Source organism: Lepus europaeus, chromosome 15, assembly GCF_033115175.1.
Source record: "Lepus europaeus isolate LE1 chromosome 15, mLepTim1.pri, whole genome shotgun sequence".
NCBI lineage: Eukaryota > Metazoa > Chordata > Mammalia > Lagomorpha > Leporidae > Lepus > Lepus europaeus.
In genome coordinates this window covers 57,300,676-57,324,489 of record NC_084841.1, presented here as the reverse complement: position 1 = coordinate 57,324,489, position 23,814 = coordinate 57,300,676, and the positions used below count along the sequence as shown (strand labels likewise).

At 40.1% G+C, this 23,814-nt stretch overlaps 1 protein-coding gene and 1 non-coding gene across 3 annotated transcripts in view; both read right to left on the bottom strand.

The window, feature by feature from the left end:
• BDP1 (B double prime 1, subunit of RNA polymerase III transcription initiation factor IIIB) overlaps positions 1-23,814 on the bottom strand; it is a 106,313-nt gene that overhangs the window by 56,229 nt on the left and 26,270 nt on the right. For both annotated transcript variants that reach the window (XM_062212217.1, XM_062212218.1), the window contains exons 10-16: positions 23,028-23,315; positions 20,095-20,242; positions 14,394-14,549; positions 10,480-10,636; positions 8,594-8,685; positions 7,672-7,864; positions 6,508-6,641 (exon numbers count right to left, since the gene is read on the bottom strand). In XM_062212217.1, the coding sequence (XP_062068201.1) occupies positions 6,508-6,641; positions 7,672-7,864; positions 8,594-8,685; positions 10,480-10,636; positions 14,394-14,549; positions 20,095-20,242; positions 23,028-23,315 (1,168 nt within the window). The remainder of the gene's footprint in view (positions 1-6,507; positions 6,642-7,671; positions 7,865-8,593; positions 8,686-10,479; positions 10,637-14,393; positions 14,550-20,094; positions 20,243-23,027; positions 23,316-23,814) is intronic.
• On the bottom strand, positions 2,943-3,048 carry LOC133774781 (U6 spliceosomal RNA). Its single transcript, XR_009868158.1, has one exon. It is a non-coding gene; the product is annotated as a U6 spliceosomal RNA (small nuclear RNA).

The following is a 23,814-nucleotide window of genomic DNA, read 5'->3' as shown; positions in this document are numbered from 1 at the left end:
CCAATGGCCACTGCGGCCAGCGCATCGAGCTGATCCGAAGCCAGGAGCCAGGTGCTTACCCTGGTCTCCCATGCGGGTGCAGGGCCCAAGCACTTGGGGCATCCTCCACTGCACTCCCGGGCCATAGCAGAGAGCTGGCCTGAAGAGGGGCAACCGGGATAGAATCTGGCACCCCAACCGGGACTAGAACCCAGTGTGCCGGTGCCACAAGGCGGAGGATTAGCCTGTTAAGCCACGGCGCCGGCAGGAAATTAAAATAAGATTTCCTATACAAGCATTCCTCTAATCGCTTATGATTTATAATACAAACTGAGAATAAAAAGACAGACTAAATATTTAACAATATTTTGCTGAATGCTATTGGGCATACAATAATTAGCCAAAATAAGCACTTGGCTCTCCAGAAAACCACACCACTCCGCTGTTTTCTATCATAATAGTAAAATCAATAAAAATACATATAAAAATAGGCACCTGTCCACCTCTGATCTAGCCCCCTACTAATAGCCTGGGAAAAGAGGATGGCCCAAACATTTGACTACCTGCCACCCATATAGGAGAGACCCAGATGAAGCTCCTGGCTCCTGGCTTTGGTCTGGCTCAGCCCTGGCCTTTCCACCACTTGGGAGTGAACAAGTGGATAGAAGATCTCCCTCTCTAACCCTCTCTCTATGTCTTTCAAACAAATAATCTTTTTTTTAAGAAAAACAAAAAGGGCAATGCTTATTCTTTAGGTTCTAACCCATCTTTCTTCACTGAAATAACAATTGTTTATAATATAATTTCTGATAGCAAAGCAAGACTTAAAAGCAAGACTTTTTCAAATTATACTTGTTTATATAACTGAAATATGTATCATTAACTATAGTAATTGATAAAATTACTAAAAAAACAAAAAAGGCAAAAGTAATAGTAATCAATAAAGGAAATTTAATGGACCAGAGCTGTGGGGTAGTAGGCCAAGCTTCTGCCTATGGCGCTGGCATCCCATATGGTTGCCGGTTCATATCCTGTCTGCTCCTTTTCAAATCCAGCGCTCTGCTTACGACTTGGGAAAGCAGTGGAAGGAAGGCCCAAGTCCTTGGGTCCCTGCACCCAGGCAGGAGACTTAGAAGAAGCTCTTGCCGGCACTGTGGCTCAACAGGCTAATCCTCCGCCTAGCGGCGCTGGCACACCAGGTTCTAGTCCCGGTCGGGGCGCCGGATTCTGTCCCAGTTGCCCCTCTTCCAGGCCAGCTCTCTGCTATGGCCCGGGGAGTGCAGTGGAGGATAGCCCAAGTGCTTGGGCCCTGCACTCCATGGGAACCAGGTAAGCACCTGGCTCCTGCCTTCGGCCGCAGCAGCCATTGGAGGATGAACCAACGGCAAAAGGAAGACCTTTCTCTCTGTCTCTCTCTCTCTCTCACTGTCCACTCTGCCTGTCAAAAAAATTTTTAAAAAATAAAAAATAAAAAAAAAAGAAGAAGCTCTTTGCTCCTGGCTTATGATTGGCTCAACTCTGGATGTTGTAGACATTTGGGGAGTGACAGCATATGGAAGACCTCTCTCTCTGTAACTCTGCCTCTCAAATAAATAAAATCTTTAAAAAAAAAAGTCTTCTCTCTTAAAATAATTTTAATATAGTTAGTTCTAAAAGGATTTCACTCCATTCTCTGATCCATGATACTTTTAAACTCCATCCAGAAACTGCTTCTAGAGTGAAGTTCTATACTAACATCTTGGTTTGGTATCATAAGAAAAGATAAACTATAAAGTCACATTTTAAACACTGGGATGTTCTTTAAACAAAGGATGTATTAGTAATTTCACTATTTAACTGTTTCAGATTATAACATATAAGTATAAATGCTATAATTATACTCCATGTGCTTGTTTCTCAGTAATAAAAGGACTTTAGTAACTTATTCTTATGGCTTAAAAATAAACATATGTCACACTTCTTGGAGTTCATGAACACTAAGTCAAAAAAATTTCTAAACACCTATTACACGCCAAAAAGGCATGTGCTAAGAACTTGGAATACAATGAACAAAATAGACCTTCTCTCACAGAGCTCATAACAGGTTCATAATTAGCTGAAGGCAGTATCTAAGATTAGAAATCACATATGATTGAACTAGGCTATTTTACAACTTAAATACACAGTGGATTCACAAGTTCTCTCTTCAAATCACAAAATTTAAGGAGAACAGCAAAGAAATTCACACTTGGTGAACACATACAAAGGAATAGGGATAAAATTATAAATCTGAGGCCGGCGCCATGGCTTAACAGGCTAATCCTCTGCCTTGTGGCGCCGGCACACCGGGTTCTAGTTCCGGTTGGGGCGCCGGATTCTATCCCGGTTGCCCCTCTTCCAGGCCAGCTCTCTGCTGTGGCCCGGGAAGGCAGTGGAGGATGGCCCAAGTCCTTGGGCCCTGCACCAGCATGGGAGACCAGGATAAGCACCTGGCTCCTGGCTTCGGATCAGCGCAATGAGCCGGCCGCAGCAGCCATTGGAGGGTGAACCAATGGCAAAAAGGAAGACCTTTCTCTCTGTCTCCCTCTCTCACTATCCACTGTCAAAAAAACAAAAAAACAAAAACAAAAAAATTATAAATCTGAATCAAAGCCCATAGACTTGTTTTTCTTTTATTATTATTTTTTTTTCTTTAAAATGTTGGCATTACATGCAGGCACCAATTCGAGTTCCAGTTGTTCCACCTCTGATCCAGATCCCTGCTAATGCACCTGGGAAAGCAGCTGAAGATGGCCCAACTCCTTGGGCCCCTGTACCAAAAGAACTTTCTGGCTCCTGGCTTCAGCCTGGCCCAGCCATGATCACTGCAGCCATTTGGGAAGTGAACCAGCAGATGGAAGATACCTCTCTCTCTCTCTCTCTCTTCCTGCTTCTGCCTCCCTTTCTCTATAACTCTTTCAAATAAGTAAATAAATCTTAAAAATATATATATGGAACACTTCACGAATTTGCATGTCATCCCACACAGGGACTATGCTAATCTTCTCTATATTGTTCCAATCTTAGTATATGTGCTGCTGAAGTGAGCACATGGGCATGTTTTTCTAAATTACAAAAGTTTAATAATCTGCAAATATTTATAATATTCCATAAGAAAAATTACCAATCAAGCCTCAAAATATTTACAGAAAGTAGGCAGGATATAAAATGAGCCTAGAGGATTACGATTCAAAGAAATCTTCAATAATTTATCTAATGAAGTAGAATTTTTAATGCATTTGTCACTTCTGAGACTCTCTTCCCTATTACCTACCCCTTTCTCTTACATAGCATCTGGAAAAGGCTAAAACATTCAGAGTGAGGGAAAGGAAACTACTTACTGGATATAGTCAGGCATATGATTTGATAAAACACAGGCTGTTAAGAAAGGAACTTGGCGATTCAAAGGCCAGAAGGCTCACTTGATAGAGCAGAAAGGGCATTACTCTTGGAGAGAACAGTTCTGAGATCAGAGCAGATATTAATCAAAACAATATCCAGAAGAGTTCCAAGACCCAGAGGCCACTCAGGGAAAACTTTATTCCCTACTGAGATACATTAATTATTAGATGCAGTCTGACAAACTAAGAAAAATATAAAAACCAATCTAATATCTGTAATTAAAATCTATACAAGTTCTTACCCAGAGATTTTTGGCACAGTAGTAAAATAATTAGAAAGAGGGACAGTAAAAAGAAAAGCACAGGAAGCAAGAGACAAGATCTTTAAAGTAGTTCAGGAAACCCAGTTTTTGCCCCAAGGTTAGTTATTATGTAAACAGGCTCACACAAGGACAGACATTTGGTCTAGTGGCTAGAGGCCCATACCCCATATCCCATACCAGTGTCTGGGTCAGATTCCCAGCTCAAGCTACAACGCCAGCACCTGACTCCAGCCACTTGATAACGTGGACCCTACGAGGCAGCAGTGATGATGCAAGTTCCTGCCACCGCCACAGGAGACCTGGATTGAGTTTCCAGATGCTAGTTTCTTTTTTTTTTTTTTTAACTTTTATTTAATGAATATAAATTTCCAGTGTACAGCTTATGGATTACAATGGCCTCCCCCTCCCATAACTTCCCTCCCACCCGCAACCCTCCCCTCTCCCGCTCCCTCTCCCCTTCCATTTGCATCAAGATTCATTTTCAATTCTCTTTATATACAGAAGATCAATTTAGTATAAAGATTTCAACAGTTTGCACCCACATAGAAACACAAAGTGAAACATACTGTCGGAGTACTAGTTATAGCATTAAATCACAATGTACAGCACATTAAGGACAGAGATCCCACATGAGGAGCAAGTGCACAGTGACTCCTGTTGTTGACAACCTGGATTGTTGTTGACCTGGATTGAGTTTCCAGATGCTAGTTTCAGCCCAGCCCAATGAAGCCAAGTCCAACCCAGGTCACTGCAGGCACTAGCTGAGTGAACCAGAGGATCGGAGCTTTCTTGCTCTCCTTCCATCTCTCCTCTCAATCTCAAAAAAATTAATTAATTAATTAGGCAAACACAGTTATAAGAAAATAGGCATAAGCAAGTCTTTAAAGTTTGCATCTCACTAGTCCAAGTGATCAATTTCAGTTCACAGTTGATCACTCCGATAAGTCTAAGAGTCAAAGGGATCACACAACCAAGACTAGTGTCTGCTAATACTAACTGATAGAATCAAAAAGGGAGAGAACGAACCAACATGGGAAGCGGGATACACAGCAGACTCATAGAATGGCAGATGTCCTAAATAGCACTCTGGCCTCAGAATCAGCCCTTAAGGCATTCGCATCTGGCTGAAGAGCCCATGAGAAGGAGGTACCTTTCTCTGAAGGGAGGAGAGAACTTCCACTTTGACTATGACTCTGTCGGAATAAGATCGAAGTCGGCAAACTCAAAAGGCTTCCATAGCCTTGGCAACTCATGACTAGAGCCTAGGGAGATTACTGACACCATAAAGAAGAGTGTCAAATTGTTAAGTCAACAACAGGAGTCACTGTGTACTTTCTCCTCATGTGGGATCTGTCCTTAATGTGTTGTCCAATGTGAAGTAATGCTATAACTAGTACTGAAACAGTATTTTACAATTTTTGTTTCTGTGTGGGTGCAAACTGATGAAATCTTTACTTAATATATACTAAATCGATCTTCTGTATATAAAGATAATTAAAAATGAATCTTGATGTGAATGGAATGGGAGAGGGATCGGGAGATGGGAGGGGTGCGAGTGGGAGGGAAGTTATGGGGGGGGAAAGCCATTGTAATCCATAAACTGTACTTTGGAAATTTATATTTACTAAATAAAATTTAAAAAAAAAAGGTAAAAAAGAAAGTCTTTAAAGTTTGGCAAAACATTAATAATTATTTGACACTGGACACTGAGTGCCTGAGAGTCCATTATAATTCTACTTTGATACATATTAAATGTCCTGAAAATGAAAATTTAAGAATATACACAAGGAGCTTTCACTGTGAGAAGTGTGAGTTTTACACAAAATTTGTGTAAATATCAAATAAAAGAAATATGTGAGCAATGTAATCCCTGAGAAACAAATGTTAAGAAAATAAGTAGCAGTCTTAGATTTGGATACAGGATATTATTTAATATACATTAATTTATGATAAGTGGCTCTTTTCAAATCACCCATAACTGAGAAATCAACATAATACTATAATATAAACTTTTAGAAAGATGAAATTATATGTTTAGGGGCCGGCACTGTGGCGCAGTGGGTTAACGCCCTGGCCTGAAGCACCAGCATCTCATATGGGCGCTGGTTCAAGTCCCGACTGCTCCTCTTCTGATCCAGCTCTCTGCTATGGCCTGGGAAAGCAGTACAAGATGGCCTAAGTCCTTGGGTCCCTGCACCTATGTGGGAGACTCGGAAGAAGCTCTTGGCTCCTGGCTTCGGATCAGCATAGCTCCGGCCATTGCTGCCAATTGGGGAGTAAACCATTGGATGCAAGACCTCTCTCCCTCTCTCTCTCTGCCTCTCTGTGTAACTGACTTTCAAATAAATTTTTTTTTAAATTATATGTTTAAAATATCATTTTTATTCATTATTTATTTATTCTTTTATTTATTTATATTTATTATTTTTTATTTATTCAGCAGACAGAAATCTCATATTTGCTGATTCACTCCCCAAAAGGCTATAATGGTCAAGAATGGCATGGGCCACATCTGGGAGCTAGGAACTCAATGCAGGTCTTCCATATGGTTAACAGGTATTAATTACTTGAACCATTTCCAAGGTCTACATTGACAGTAAGTCGGAATCAGGAGTGAGAACTGAGAATTAAACTCTGGTAGGTACCCGGATACAGAATGTGAGCATTTTAACTACCATCTTAACAGCTGGGCCAAACGCTTGCCCCTACTGAAATACTTTTAAACCTTAAATAACTCAACACATAGATAACAAATCCATCTTATTTAATTTTCCTTTAAAAACTGACTGAGTTCTAAAACTTTATACAAAACTCAAAAATTATACAATCAATAGCATGATATTTACCTGAGACATTCATTAAGAGCTTGGGGTTCATCTGGCTGCGCACTCTGAAGAGAAATATCCTTTTTCTCAGGCTGGGATGTAGTATCTTCAAACTCTAAATTTTTACATGACTGATCTTCCATTTGTTGAGAAACCTTGAGAACAAACAAAATTTTTTAATTTTTCAGCTTCACAATAAAACATAAATCTTAAAAATTTCACTGAAAATTCTGTTCGATATAAGGATAAGGAAATGGTAAAGATTATGAAGTTCTTTAAATTTCTTTAAAAAAATTTCATAAATCACACCTTTTACACTACCAGAAAGCCCCCATTCTTCCAAATCAGAGAACAACTAACTGCTTCAGTCTCATTGGTTAGAATTATCCCCCTCCAGGTCCATCTTTCTGAATTTCTCTGATTGTTATCACTGCATAATAGATCATGGGAACTACAACGGGAGATATCCAAACCCAAATCACACCAACTTTTACCCTTTTCACAAAGACTATGTAAATAATCTTTGTTCTAGGAATTATATTTTAGTGGGGAGAATTTTTAACATCTTATTCTGTTTAAGTGAGTTAAAAATGACATCTTTAGCTATCTTTTCAAATGGAAAGAAATTAAAACATCCAGTGAGTGACAGGGAAAAGCAAATACAAGATAAAATAAAGCAGATTATCATGTAAAAGCTCAAAATCTACAATAGGCTTATAAATAGCAAAGCTGCTGGCTATGAATTTTGACCATAAACTTAATAAATGATGAACAAAAATATGTAGCTATATTGTTTTGTTTTGTTTTGTTTTTTTACAGGCAGAGTTAGACAGTGAGAGAGAGAGAGAAAGGTCTTCCTTCCGTTGGTTCACACCCCAAATGACCACTACGGCCAGCAGGCTGCGCCGATCCAAAGCCAGGAGCCAGGTGCCCCCTCCTGGTCTCCCATGCGGGTGCAGGGCCCAAGGACCTGGCCATCCTCCACTGCCTTCCAAGGCCACAGCAGAGAGCTGGACTGGAGGAGGAGCAACCAGGACAGAACTGGCGGGGTGCCGGCGCCCCAGGCAGAGGATTAGCCTAGTGAGCCGCGGCGCAGGCCAGAAATATCGCTTTAAAATGAGTTGAGGGGAAGCTTCTCTTAAGGTTTAGGTATTTAAATACATAGAGAGGAATCAAAATACTTACGTCCCTATCAACACACGATTCAGTTTGATTCTCTTCTGCATTGGCCCCTATTTTTTCCTGTGATGCAAGAATTTTTCTTTCAGCAACATTACCAACATTTGGCTTTGGTCTTTGCAATCGGCCTCTCATTAGTCGTGCAGGTTTCAAAGACTTTGGTGAATTAGTTTCCTGAAGACAATCTTTCTCATTCAAACTAGAACAACCACAAAAGAATGAAATCAATGTTTATTCTGAAGTTACAAGTTTGTTTTTCAATGTGTCCCTCTCCCTGGTATGAATAAAGAAACCACCCGAATATAAAATAATATTTGAATATAAAATAACTCCTCAATAATACTTTCAAAGATATTCATATATCTATACTTTTTGGGACAGACATAATCCTGGAAGACTGACTATAAAAAGCATTTTAAAATCAAATTTTCATTATAAAACTGGAAAAAATCTGCATGTGACAAGCACACGATACTATTTCTCAATCAGGACACTACTGTATAATGTACAACTCTAGGGAATAGTGCCAAATTACAGTAGGAACTATACCGCCTAGAACAGTCCAGAATCTATTGGTCAGATTCACAATGGAATAAGGGCTGTCCTGGGCCTCTACTTCAGATTCAATTTTCTCTTTTAAAACCTCTTACTATAAATAAAATTTTCCAGGAATATAATTTTAACTATGCATTTATTTAACAAGACTTTGTTAAAATTTGAGAAAGGTAATTATAAACATTCAATGGATTCATAATTTACACCTACAATGTCAAGTATAGAATGAACTATTAAACTGTTTCACCACCTACACTTGAAAAATGGAGAAAGCACACCAGCTGAAAATAAAATTCAGGCCTTACTAAATAGAAAACAGGTGTTACAATCATTCCTGAAGTTACTACTTTCACATGGCTCCTTAAATACGTACTTTGAGATAGGTTCAGCTTCTGAGTTCTCTTTCTGTGTATTCTCCATTCCCAAAACATCAGATGCTTTCATTTTATCCTTTTCCATGTGATTCTGTGAATTTAATTTTTATACCATAAAAATTGCTCAAATTTTATAATAAACAAATGGAAATAAACAAATGCACAGTCAGTTTTTCCTAAAATTCCTAAATGCAGATGATATAAAATAATCTCATACATTACTAGAAATCTTTCTGTCAATATACAGTCTTAAAAATGACCATATCATTTCAGACACTGTTTTAAGAAAACAAATGGAAAATGATTTAATTACTAACTAGAATATTCATGGAACATTTTATAAAATATCAAACATTGTAAACAGACAAAATCTGTAACAATGAAAAAATGTTAAATAAACTGTTATATCCCACTGACAGACTATTATGAAGTTACTAAAAACCATGTTTTCAAATATGTTTAACAACATGGAAGACCTTTTTCTGTCTCCCTACCTTTCTCTGTAATTCTGTCTTTCATGTAAAGACAATAAATCTTTTTTAAAAAATACATCTATTTCCTCAAGGATTGTCTCTAAATTAAAAAAAGTCATGTAAATATTTAAATATAAACCTTTGAATTTTGGAAATTTATCCTTTGCTTCATTAAGAAAGTCCTATATATAAATTGTTGGCTTTTATAAATTTTAATTCTTTTTAGTTTTGAAGATTTATTTGAAAAGGCAGAGTTACAGTGATAGAAGTAGAGAGGTAGAGGTAGCAAAAGAAAATGAGAGAGAACGAGAGATCTTCCATCCACAGTTCACTCCCCAAATGGCTGTGAGGGTCAGGGCCAAAGCCAGGAGCCAGAAACTCCATCATGATCTCCCACATGGGTGGCAGGAGCCTAAGGTCTTGGAACATCTTTCACTGCTTTCCCAGGCACATTAGGAGTTAGAGAAGTTGAGCAGCCAAGATTCAAAACAGCATTCATACTGGATGCCAGTGTTGTAGACAGCAGCTTAACCTGCTGTGCCACAGTGCAGGCCTTACAATTTTGACAAAAAAGGAACAGGTGATGTCTGGTCTGGTGGTTACAACACCCATATCGCCTATCAGACGACCTGCATCAGACTCTCAAATAACTCTGGCTCCTAATTCCAACTCCCAACTGATCTTGGAACCCTAGGAAGCAGCAGAAAATGGCTCGAGTGTTTGGATTCCTGTGACACATGTGGAAGGCCTTGGTTGAGTTCCCAGTTCCCTACTTCAGCCTGTCCCAGGCCCTGCCGCTAGCAGGGCTGGCAGAGCTAGCAGATGGGAGCTCTGTATGTCTGTCTGCCTGTCTCTCTCCTTCTCAGTGTCTCTCAAATAAAATGCAAAAAAAAAAAAAAAAAAAAAAAAGAGAAATAGCTAGCTACATCAATACTTTTCCTTGATAAGACAATTAAAAAGATCAGTTAGATTCAATATATAAATAGTTCCAGAACAACAACAAAAACTGTGCTATACACATGATAATTAAAAAACTAGATAAATGTTTCCACAGAGAGAACGTTAACAAAGGACAAATAAGAATGCGACTCTGTTAGATGTTTAGAGTTGTTAAGTAAAATTTAATGTATAGCTGGTTTAAGAAATATTTTGAATAAAAATTTCAAATAAGCAGGTAAAAGACAGATTTATCACCACTGAAGATATCTGAAACGATATGTGCCAGGTTCTAAATAAAATTATGTAACCTGGAAACTAGTAAGGCAGAAACAAATCTAATGTTAACATACAAGTTCCCATACCTGTATTAGTATCAGTAACAATACTTTGTGATTATAAGGAAACATTTTTATTCCCCACAGTCGTGGGACAATTTTTAAATTTTGATTTCCATAAAGTCTCTTACTACCTACCTTTTCAACAGTTTCAGGAAGGGAATTCTTGTTCTCAGTGTCTGCTTTGCCTTGTGAAAGAACAGATTTCTTCCCAACTGCCCTTGATAAATTGGGTTTAGGTCTCTGAAGTCGACCTCTCAACACCGGTTTAACATTTTCTGTTTGCTCAGTATCCCTAAAAAATATTATTTAAATTGCAATTAATATGAAAATAAGTTCAAATGTATTTGTAAAATAACTCACTCAACCAAAAGAACTTTAAGAGCTTTCTTACAATAAGAGTAATAAAGAAAACGGACAAAGGGACTAACTTGTTCTATCAAATGTTAAAAAACACACTATTCGGTACCAGTCATTAAAACTCATGTTAATAATATATGAACAGACAAATAAAACAGAAAATAACTGCAAAACACACAATTTCAGCTTATAATAAAGGTAACATCTCAAAATAGTGAAGATAAACATGAAATAGAAAATAAAACATTTTTAAAATATTAAAGTTTTAAAAATAGTTGATAGGAAATCTGGGTAACACGGAACAACTAAAATAACATTAGCTTCATTCCTTGACTCATACTATGTTACAAATAAAGATTTAAATAAAACCACAGAATAAACAGCTTTGAAGTAAGGTATGCTTTTCTAAAATATAAAAAGCCATAGGCCGGGCCGGCGCCGTGGCTTAACAGGCTAATCCTCCGCCTTGCGGTGACGGCACACCGGGTTCTAGTCCCGGTCAGGGCGCCGGATTCTATCCCAGTTGCCCCTCTTCCAGGCCAGCTCTCTGCTGTGGCCCAGGAGAGCAGTGGAGGATGGCCCAAGTCCTTGGGCCCTGCACCTGCATGGGAGACCAGGAGAAGCACCTGGCTCCTGGCTTCGGATCAGCGCGATGCGCCGGCCGCAGCAGCCATTGGAGGGTGAACCAATGGCAAAAAGGAAGACCTTTCTCTCTCTCTCTCTCTCTCTCTCTCACTATCCACTCAGCCTGTCAAAAAAAAAAAAAAAGCCATAGGCCAGTGCCATGGCTCAATAGGCTAAGCCTCTGCCTGGGGCGCCAGCACACCAGGTTCTAGTCCCGGTTGGGGCACCGGTTCTGTCCCAGTTGCTCCTCTTCCAGACCAGCTCTCTGCTGTAGCCCAGGAGGTCAGCGGAGGATGGCCCAAAGTCCAAAGTCCTCGGACCCTGCACCCACATGGGAGACCAGGAAGAAGCACCTGGCTCCAGGCTTCGGATCAGCACGGTGCGCCGGCCGCAGTGGCCATTGGGGGGGTGAACCAACGGAAAAGGAAGACCTTTCTCTCTGTCTCTCTGTCTCTCTGTCCACTCTGCCTGTCCAAATAAAAAAAAAAAGCCATTAAAAAGAAAGAAAAAATTGAAATTTGATAACACAAATGTCAAAACTTTCACAAAGCCACATCAAAAGCTAAGTCAGAAGCCAAGCTACTACCCATGATATAAGGTTATCTTTGCTAAATATAAAGAGCTCCTACAAAATAGTTATCATTGGGGCCGGCACCATGGTGTAATGTGTAGAACTGCCTCCTGCAAATAAATAAATCTTTAAAAAAAAAAAAAACACGGAAAGCCATTAATAGGACACTGATATTATATACTACATCTATACAATAAATCACTATTAAGCAATAAAAAAAAAAAAGGAAGATCTTTATGTTAAAAAAAATTATAGAATGTTCAGTATAGTGTGGTATTCTATCAGGTCTCCAAAGAGTAAAAACATAAATTTGTATTAGCCTGCAAGTATATGTTTTGGAAGTCTCTGATAATGCATGAAATACATATCACCAGTTAAATTGTTAAGAGTGAAAAGAAAAAGTCGGGGGGGAGATTTATAACTGTATCATACTTTTGTTGATGTTGGAACTAAAGAAAAGTATTGACTATTTCAAAGACTGATTTAAGTTTTAATTTAAGAAATTAGGAGGTAGGAGCAGGGGACAAATAGCATGTACAAATCCCGGGGCCAGCACTATAGCACAGAAGGTTAAGCCTCTGCCTACAGTACCAGCACACCATATGGACACCGGTTTGAGTCCTGGCTGCTCCTCTTCCAATCCAGCTCCCTGCTAATACACCTGGGAAAGCAGTGAAAAATGGCCCAAATCCTTGGGCCCCTGCATCCATGAAGGAGAACCACAGGAAGCTCCTGGCTCCTAGCTTTGGACCAGAACAGCTCTGGCTGTTGTGGCCATTTGGGGAATAAACCAGCAGATACAAGATTTCTCTCTCTCTCCTTGTCTCTTTCAAATAAATCGTTAAAAAAAAAAAAAAAAAAAAAAAAAAAGGCACATTCCATAAGGAAGTGCTTGGATTTGAGCCCTGGCTCCACTCCCAATTCCAGATCCCTGGTAATGTGCATCATGGGAAGCAACAGGTAATGATAGCTCAAGCAGTTGGGTCCCTGCCACCCACACAGGAAACCGAGACTGTTCCAGCTCCTAACTTTGGTCTAGCCTAGACCTGGCTGTTGAAGGCATTTCAAGAGTGAATTAATGGACAGAACACCTCTGTCTCTGCCTTTCAAATAAATTAAAATTAAGAAAAAAAGAGGCTGGCACTGTGGCGTAGCAGGTAAAGCTTCTACCTGCAGTGCCAGCATCCCATATGGGCACTGGTTTGAGACCCAACTGCTCCACTTCCAATCCAGTTTCTGCTATGGCCTGGGAAAGCAGTAGAAGTTGGCCCAAGTGCTTAGGCACCCTGGCTCCTACCTTCAGATCAGCCCAGCTCCAGCTGTTAGGATCATCTGTGGGAGTGAACCAGAGGATAGATCTCTCTCTCTCTCTCCCTCTCTCTCTGCCTCTACCTCTCTGTAACTCTGCCTTTCAAATAAATAAATAAATCTTAAAAAAAAAAAAAAAAAAAAAGTTTGGAGCCAGCTTTGTGGCATAGTAGGTGAGGCCTCCACCTAAGATGCCAACATCCTACATGGGCACCAGTTTATGTCCCAGCTGTTACACTTCCAGTCCAGCTCCCTGTTGATAGCCTGGGAAAGCAGCAGAAGATGGCCCAAGTGCCTGGACCTCTGCCACCCCTGTAGGAGACCCAGAGGAGCTGGCTCCTGGCCTCAGCTTAGCTTAACCCTAGCCATTGTGGCCATTTGGGGAGTGAATGAACAGATCAAAGATCTCTCTCTCTCTCTCTTCTCTGTTTATATCTCTCCCCCCTCTCTCTGTATCTCTGACTTGCAAATAAACAAATGTTTAAAAAAAAAAAAAAAAGAAAGAAAGTTTAATTCCAGATTTGACTATGCTTTACTGAATATCTTTAAAGCCCATGATGTGAGGAATTATCAAGGAGGAAAAAAAAAAAAGGAAACTGAAATCTTCAGATCTATCTATCTTCAAAGGGAGATTCTGATAGTGCATTTATCCTATTGCTAGTAAAGATACTAATTTAACCAATATCTGCATACCAGAAGACATATGCACCTCCTTAAAGTCAAACCAAAATCTATTACTTTGATAAAATGCATGAAAAATAACTCCAGCCAAGAGAGAACTATCATAGGAAATGCAAATATAAATCAGAAGTGTGTAGAAAAAGTAATTAAAAGATAAATTTACTTTTGTGTAAAAAAATTTTGAAATATGTGCATGGTTTTCTATAATATATGTTTTCTATGAAGTTTCTGAAGTATCCTTGTATTTCAAATCATTTTCAAATTCTATCATGTTAGCACTTTGCTAAAACTCTTATCACTATTATACATCAGACATGGAAGAGAATCTTTCTGTTATGAAATAGAAGTGAAAAATCTTAAGGTCAGACTCTTAATAGACTACAGCATAATTATATGTTAAATGGTTTACAAGTTAACCTAATCTATACACAAAACAACATTATCATCATCTAGGAACCTTGTCAAACTTTTGGAAACAAACAAAAAATCCTACCACATAAAAACTTACAGTGATTTACTCTTTAGGTCAGCATTCCTTTCTTCTAGACAAGGACTTTCAGCATTATTTAGCTCACACGTTGCTGAAACTTCAACTTCTGAAGGCAAGTCTGAGGTGCTTGATTCTGTAGACTCAGTTGTTCCTGACACGGCATCTTGGTGATTACTATGGAAATGAAAATACAGGAAGGGGAGAAGATTCCCAGTAAATACTATTTTTATATAAATAATTTGACTTGAAATACACAAAACCAACACTCTGAAAGATGATCCTTCATATTATGGAATAATCAAAGCTATTACACCAACTTTGCTATGATCCTTCTTCTATCAGGATACAAAGAACTGTACCTTCAGAGAAAGTAGCAGCCCCAAACTAACACACTTGGGAAAGACAGGAAGTTTCAAAAAGAAAACCTGCCAATTAGATGGGGTTTACAAATCAAATATAAACAAAATCAAACTAGTAAATCATTAAAATTTGATATAGACGGTCTTCACTCTGCACAGTGTACATTAATCAAAAGTCACGTTAGGACACCAACAGCACAGTTGCAGCTAACACTGCACCCTGCAAATGAAGGACAACTGTATTACAAAACATTTCAACTAACAATATTACCAATGGCAATGTACTAACACCATTTCAACACATATTCAAATTTAGCCTTACGACTGTCTCTTCTATTGAGTACTACTCATTTTTTGTGTTTTTATGACATGTCAGTAAAAGTTCCCATTATATTTTACCTCTCTCTATATTTTTTTGGCTGTATATCACACACAAAAATTTCCATTCTCGCACATTTTATTTTCCTTATGGAGCCTTTGTTAATGGAAGTATTTAATTTTGTTATGGACAAATCTACTAATTTTATATTTTAAAGCCTGTGCTTGGGGGTAGGCGTTGCAGCACAGCAAGTTAAGCTGCAGCATCCCATGTCAGGGTGATGGTTTGAGTCTCAGCTACTCTGCACTTCCATCATCCTGCTAATATACATGAGAGACAATGGATGATGGCCCAAGTGAGACACAGTCCCACCACATGGGAGACCTGGATACAGTTCTGGGCTCTTGGCTACAGTCTGGTCTCACCCTGGCTATAGACGGCATTTAGGGAATGAACCAGCAGATGGAAGATCTCTCCTTCTTTGTCTCCATCTCTCTGTCAATCTGTTTCTCAAATAAATACTTTAAAAAAATAAAAACTAAAGTTCTGTGTTTTTTATGCCTTAGAAATCCTTGACATCACAAAGAAGTTTTCTTTTTCTTTCTTTTTTTTTTTTTGACAGGCAGAGTGGATAGTGAGAGAGAGACAGAGAGAAAGGTCTTCCTTTTTGCCGTTGGTTCACCCCCTAATGGCCGCTGCGGCCGGCGCATCGCGCTGATCTGAAGCCAGGAGCCAGGTGCTTCTCCTGGTCTCCCATGCGGGTGCAGGGCCCAAGGATTTGGGCCATCCTCCACTGCCTTCCTGGGCCATAGCAGAGAGCTGGCCTGGAAGAGGGGCAACCGGGACAGAATCCGGCGCCCCGACCGGGACTAGAACCCGGTGTGCCGGTGCCGCAAGGCGGAGGATTAGCCTGTTAAGCCACAGCGCCGGACACAAAGAAGTTTTCTTTACCACTTTTAAATGTTTTTACAGATTTGGTTTTCTTTTTTTAGACACAACCATCAGGGAAAAGCAAATAAAAAACACAATGAAGTTTTATCTCATCCCAGTTAGAATGGCTATCATCCAAAAATTAAAAAATAGTAAGTGCTGCTGAAGAAATGAGGGAAAAGAAACCCTAATACACTGTTAGTATGAACATAAACCAGTACAACCATTATGGAAGACAATATGGAGATTGCTCAGAGATCTGTAAATAGATCCACCATATGATCCAGCCATCCCACTCCTGGGAATTTACCCAAACTAAATGAAATCAGCACTTGAAAGAGTAAGTTGTACCCCCATGTTTATTGTAGCTCAATTCACAACAGCTGAGATATGGATTCAATCCAGATGTTCATCAACTGATCACCAAATAAAGAAAATATGGTGTTTCAATACACTATGGACTACGACTCAGTCATAAAAAAAGAATTAAATCTTGTCTTGCAATGAAATGGATGCAACTGGAAACCATTATGCTTAGTAAAATAAGCCAGTCTTAAAAAGACAAATATCATGTTTTCCCTGATGTGTGGTAACTTATATACAGGGTACAAAACAATGTAATATATATGAGCAAAACTGACTTTTGAGATTTGATTATAGTTTATAGCCCTTGTCTATACTCTTAAAGAATAGTGGTTTCTCTACACACAATTTCTTTATTTAGTGGAGGGTTAAGCTTACAATTATGAAATAAAATGAAAGTATATCATTGTAAAAATTGAAAAAGGGGACAGTGCTGTGGCATAGTCAGTGAGACTGCAACCTGCAGTGCTGGCATCTCTTATGGGTGCAAATTTGAATCCCAGCTGCTCCACTTCCAATACAACTCCGCTAATGTGCTTGGAAAAGCAGCAGAAGATGGTCCAAGTCCTTGGGCCCCTGCACCCACATGGGAGACCCAGAAGAAGCTCTAGGCTCCTAGTTTAAGACTGGATCAGCTCTGGCCATTGTGGTCATTTGGGAAGTGAACAAGAGGATGGAAGACCTCTCTCTCTGCCTCTGGCTCTCTGCCTTTCAAATCAATAAATAAATCTTTTTAAAAAATTGAAAGAGGCCGGCGCCGCGGCTCAATAGGCTAATCCTCCGCCTCGCGGCACCGGCACACCGGGTTCTAGTCCCGGTCGGGGCGCCGGATTCTGTGCAGGCAATTATGGTATCATGGGCTGCATTACCATTTAGGACAAATGCATTCCAGGCTAGAGTGCCGGTTCAAGTCCTGGCTATTCCACTTATGACCAGCTCCCTGCCAATGCACCTGGGAAGCAGCATATGATAGCTTAAGTACCTCTGTTACTGCCACCCATGTGGGAGACCTGTATGGAGTTCCTGGTTCCTGGCTCTGGCCTGGCCCAGCCCCAGCTATTGCAGCCATTTAGAGAGTGAATCAAAGAATAGATCTCTCAGTCTCTGTCATTCTGCCTTTCAAGTAAATGAATGAACAAATCTTTTTAAAAATTAAATAATGGTATTAAGAGGGGAGAGACTAAATCTAATTGGAGTGTTTAGGAGATGAGCTAAGTGGAAGCTTCTTATGGTCATGGGGCCATGCTCTTGGAAGGTATTACTCATAAGAGCGTTGGTTATCAGTGCCTTAGAATCCAACTGTTTTCCTTCTGCTTCCTGACTAACCATGTGACCCTTCCTTCACATGTACTCCACCGCTGCCATGCTCCAGCTGTCCAGTAAGGCTGAACCAATGGGGTCTACCCGATCTCAGACTGCAAACCTCTAAAATCATGAGACAAAATAGGCTTCCTTCCTTCCTAAGCAGTTCATCTCAGATACTTTGTTGTAGTAATGAAAGCTAATATACCATATATCCAATAAGGTATAATAATATAATATATAATATCCAAGATATATAATTAGCTTATACAACTCAGTTTCAGAAGTAGAAACAGGGGCCAGCACTGTGGTGTGGTGGGAAAAGCTGCCGCCTACAGTGCCAGCATCCCATATGGGCATCAGTTTGTGTTCCGGCTACTCCACTTCTGATCCAGCTCCCTGCTAATGTGCCTAGGAAAGCAACAGAAGTGCTTGGGCCCCTGCACCCACATGGGAGACCCAGAAAAAGCTCCAGGCTCCTGGCTTTGGATCTGCCCAACTCCAGCCATTGTGGCCAATTGAGGAGTGAACCAGTGGGTGGAAGACCTCTCTCTCTCTGTCTCTGCCTCTACCTTTAACTCTCTGCCTTTCAAATAAATAAATAAATCTTAAAAAAAAAAAAAAAAGAAAAGAAAAGAAAAGAAATACACCAATTTAAAAAACATGCAAAGGACTTGGATAGACATTTGAGAATAAGTTATACAGATGGCTAATAGATATATGACAAGCTGCTCAACATCACTAATCATCAGGGAAATATAAATCAGAACAATAATTTAGTATCATCCATAATGGCCATTATCAAAATAACAAAAGATAGCAAGTAGTTACAGGGTTGTAGAAAACTCAGAGCCCATGTGGTGTTGATGAAAATATAAAATGGTATACTCACAACTAGAATGGTACAGAAGTTTCCCAAAAATGAAAAATAGAATTACCAGAAATCCAGCAATCCTACTTCTGGGTGTTTATCCAGAATCCACAATAGCCCTAGAGATGAACCAACCTAAATACCCACTGACCAAAGAATGAATAAAGAAAATGTGGTACAGACATGCAACACACTCAGCCATGTAAAAGGAAAGTGTGATACATGCTACAATATGGATGAACACTGAGGACATCACACTGAGTGAAATAAGCCAGTCACAGAAGGACAAATACTACACAATTCCACTTGTGTGACATATGTAAAGAATTCAAATTCATAGAAACAGAAAATCAAAAGGTAAGTCAGGGGCCATGGGAAGGAAAAACTGCTAATTTCAGTCATACAAGATGAAGAATTCCAGGTATCCACTGCACAACACTAAACTTATAGTAAATAATACTGTACTGGTACTTGAAGATTTGTTAAGAGGGTAAACTCATGTGCATTTACCATAATAAAAAATAAATGAAATTTTAAAGGACACACACAAGACCCATCATATTCAAACTGATAAACACCAAAGATAAAGGGATTATCTTCCAAGAAAATAACAAACTGATACAAACATTAACCAAACGAACACCACAGTGGCAAGGTACACATTAGAAGAAAAGAGCAACACCAGAGGATAGTACACAATTATAAAAGGGAATTTCACCAAGATATACGAATCCCAGATATGCAAGCCCCTAACACAGCTTTGAAGCAGGGCCAGCGCTGCAGCACAGCAGGTTTAAGCCACAGCCTACAGTGCTGACATCCCATATGGGCACTGGTTTGAGTCCCAGCTGCTCTACTTCCGATCCAGCCCCCTGCTGATGGCCTGGGAAAGCAGTGGAAGACGGCACAAGTGCTTGGACCCCTGCACCCACGTGGGAGACCCAGAAAAAGCTCCTGGCTCCTGGCTTCAAATCAGCCCAGCTCTGACCGTTGCAGCCCTCTGGGGAGTGAACCAGCAGATGGAAGACCTTTCTCTCTGTCTCTTCCTCTCTGTCACTCTGCCTCTCAAATAAATCAATAAATCTCTTAAAAAAAAAAAACTACATGAAGCAAAAACAGGTGGAACTGAAAACAGAAACAGGCAAAGGCAAATCCACAATTTCAGTTGCAGACTTCAATACTCCTCTCTCAGTAATCAACAGAAAATACAGATAAAGCCAGTAAAGAAGCCAGCACTGTGGGTTAAGCCACAGCTTATGATGCAGGCATCCCATATCATAGTGCCAATTTGAGGCCCAGTTGCTCTACTTCTGATCCAGCATCCTGCTAATGCAATCTAGGAAAGCAGGAAACGATGGCATCATGAAGTTGGGCCACTGTTAACCATATGGGAGACCAGGACGGAGCTCCTGGCTCCTGGCTTCACCCTCGCCCAGTTCTGGCTGTTGTGGCCACTTAGGGGTAAACCAGCAAATGAAAGATGTCACCTCTCTCTTTGCCACTCTCCTTTTCAAACAAATAAACAAACAAATCTTTAAAGAAAAAAAAAAAAGGCAGTGAAGGTGCAGAAACTACCTTGATGGAAGGATGGGGTCAATTATTCTCTCAGCTTTCTGGCCAGAGGCTGAGTGCACGCTGCCATCTACGTCCTGCACACAGGAGACTTCCTGCTGCTCACTGCATTCACCTTCACTAAGCGCAGGCCGGAGAGACTGGCACCCACCTGTGAATACAAGAGGTATGTTATTCTAAACAGATGACCACAAACACACCTACCTTTAAAATATGGGAATTCACATACAACGCTGTCTTCCCTACAAAACAGTAATCCATTCAACATTCATGCTCCAATCTGCAAGGCACATATCTTACTTTTGGAGCATAATGAAAACTGCTTTATGGATCAGCCCAAGGTTTCTGATCAGTTTGTAACATCTTCCCTTTACTTGCTTAAATTTTTTTTTTTTTTTTTTTTTTTTTTTTGACAGGCAGAGCGGATAGTGAGAGAGAGACACAGAGAGAAAGGTCTTCCTTTGCCATTGGTTCACCCTCCAATGGCCGCCGCGGCCTGTGCGCTGCGGCCGGCGCACCGCGCTGATCCAATGGCAGGAGCCAGGTGCTTATCCTGGTCTCCCATGCGGGTGCAGGGCCCAAGCACTTGAGCCATCCTCCACTGCCTTCCCGGGCCATAGCAGAGAGCTGGCCTGGAAGAGGGGCAACCGGGACAGAATCCGGCGCCCCGACCGGGACTAGAACCCAGTGTGCCGGCGCTGCAAGGCAGAGGATTAGCCTATTGAGCCGCGGCGCCAGCCTACCTTGCTTAAATTTTAAGTGGCTAAATTAACTTGTTTTATGGGTCTAGTCAGGAAGTAAAGTGCATGTTACTAACTTTTTGCCACGTCAGAAGTGTAATAATTACACTGGTACTATGGTACAGAGGGTTAAGCTGCTGTCTGCAGTACAGGCATCCCACATGGGTGTTGATTCTAGCCCCAGGTGTTCCACTTCCAATCCAGCTCCCTGCTAATGTGCCTGGGAAAGCAGCAGAAGATGGCCCGAGTACTTGGGCCCCAGAACTCATTATAGAAGATTTGGAAAAAGTTTCCGGTTCCTGGTTTCAGCCTGGCACAGCCCCTGCCATTGTGGTAACTTGGGGAGTGAACCAGCAGATGGAAGATCTCTCTCTCTCTCTAATTCTGACTTATAAATAAAATAAATATTTAATAAAAGAAATATAATAATTAATAACACAATGCCAGCAATCATTTGACAAGACCTTACCAAGTGACAGGAACTCTACAAGTCCCTGAGATGCTTTTTCTCATTTAATACTTGAAAAATCCTATTAAGAGGATTGACTCAATCAAAGAGAAAAACTACTTGAGTTCAGAGATCTTAAGTGAATTGACAAATGTCATACTTAGTAAATAAAAGAGCTAGATTTAAAGCAAGGTGACACACCCATTTCCCACATCAGGGTGACTGCGTTCAATTTCTGACCCCAGCATTCTGCTAAAGTGTACCCTGGGAGGCGGCAGTTACTACTCAAGCTACCCAAAAGGGAGACCAAGACTGGGTTCCCAGCACTTGGATTCCATGTAGCCCAGTCCCAGACACTGTGGCCATTTGGGAAGTGAACCAGTAGAGGAAGCTCTCTCTCTCTTCATCTCAAATAAATATTTGTAGAAAATAAAGCAAAATCTTTGATTTCTGAATCATCATGCTAAGTCATACATAACATCCTTAACTCTAAGCCACAAAAGAGCAGAATATCAATATAAATATAAATCATACTAAAACATCTACAGTGATTCATTTATTAAAATCAGGGACGGGGCTGGCGCTGTGCTATAGCTGGTAAAGCCACCGCCTGCAGTGCTGGCATCCCATATGAGCACTGGTTCAAGACCCGGCTGCTCTACTTTCAATCCAGCTTTTTGCTATAGCCTGGGAAAGCAGTAGAAGATGGCCCAAGTGCTTAGGCTCCTGCACCCACAAGGGATACCTGGAGGAAGTTCCTGGCTCCTAGCTTTGGATTGGCCTAGCTCTGTTGCAGCCATTTGGGGAGTGAACCAGAAGATAGAAGATTCTCTCTGCCTCTCCCTCTCTGTAACTCTTCCTTTCAAATAAATAAATAAATTTTAAAATAAATTTTTAAAAATGTTAAAAAATTATTTTATTAAATTTATCTTGATTAAGCAACCTTGATAAGTATACTTCAAAACTTTGTGGAAAACTGGAACTAAAATTATGATGCATGTGGGACAGGCATTTGGCCTAGCAGTTAAGATACCACTTTGGACTCTCATATCCCATATATACTGTAGTAACTGTGTTCAAGTCCCAGCTCTGCTTCTGATTCCAGTTTCCTACTACTGTGCAACATGGGAAATAGCATGGCTCAAGCAGCTGGGTCCCTGCCAAGCACATGGGAGACCTAGATTGGGTTCCTGGCTCCTGGTTTCAGCTCCAGCTCAGATCCAGTCCACCCCCAACCATTGCAAGGCATTTGGGGAGTGAATCAGTGGATAGAAGTCCCATCTTTCTATCTCTCTGCCTTTCCAATGAAGAAAAATTAAAAATAAAGAAAAACACCGCCTTCAGCTCAGCCATTATCCTGTAGAACTCATAAATGTAACTATGTTTGCATTCTAAAAGTAAAAAACAATGAGAATACTTATGTTTTATAAAAATTAACCCATATGGGCTTTGTAGACAGAGAACATGCAAGTCTGATTTATTAACCAACTGTTAATATTAACACAAAGGACATATCTCAGAAACAAACTTGAAAATATAATCTTGCACCACTGTTTACTTATGTTTTTATAATATTTTTTAATTAAAAATAAAATGACTTAATATAGTACCATGAGTTAGTATAGTACCATAAGCAAATAAATAGGCATTAACTGCTACTATCCAGAACTAAAGTATTAAAGTCATCTGCTATATTACTATACTCGAGTAACACAGGCTACTAAAATATAAGATTTTAAGAAACTTACTCTTGCGTTTTTCCCCTCTAGAAGAACCTGATTGATCAGTCACATTTCCTGAGAGATTTTTTACTTCTTGTTTATTAGTTTCATCTTGATTCTTCCTTCTCCTTTTTTTTTTATTTAGGTCTTGTTCTAATGCAACCTGTTCTGAACTCTGTTCTGAGACCGAAGACTCTTCTTCCACTGTCTGAGCATCCTCTTGAGATGCTTCTTTGTCTAACACTGAAGTACTCATTGACTCCTCTGGTTCCTCCTCTGGTTCATCAATCACTGCTTCACTGGCAACTTTTTTCACTGAAAATAAGAAGAATTGTTATAAACAAACGACCTACAAAAAAACCGTTAAAAGAGAAGATGCTTTCCGTGGTATTATTCCTATAAGGAAAAAAAATGGAAGGCAACCTAAAATGCTTAGCAGGGAATGACAAAATAAATTATAATAAACTCATGTAATAAAAAGTCACACTGCCACTAACAGCACAAGTACTTTTACAATGTAGCAATGTAAAAGATCTCAGAACACACTGCTGCATTAAAAAAGTCAAGTGTAGAAGAATATAAATGATCTCATTTTTCTTAAAAACAACTACATGGAGTGGAGAGCTTTGTGGCACAACAGGTTAAACTGCCTCCTACAAAACCAACATCCTGTTCCAGAGGGCTGGTTCAAGTCCTAGCTGCTCCATTTCTGACCCAGCTCCCTGCTAATGCACTGAGAAAGAAGCAGCTGATGTCCCACCATGTGGGAGACCAGGATGGGGTTCCCAGCTCCTGGCTTCAGCCTGATCCAGCC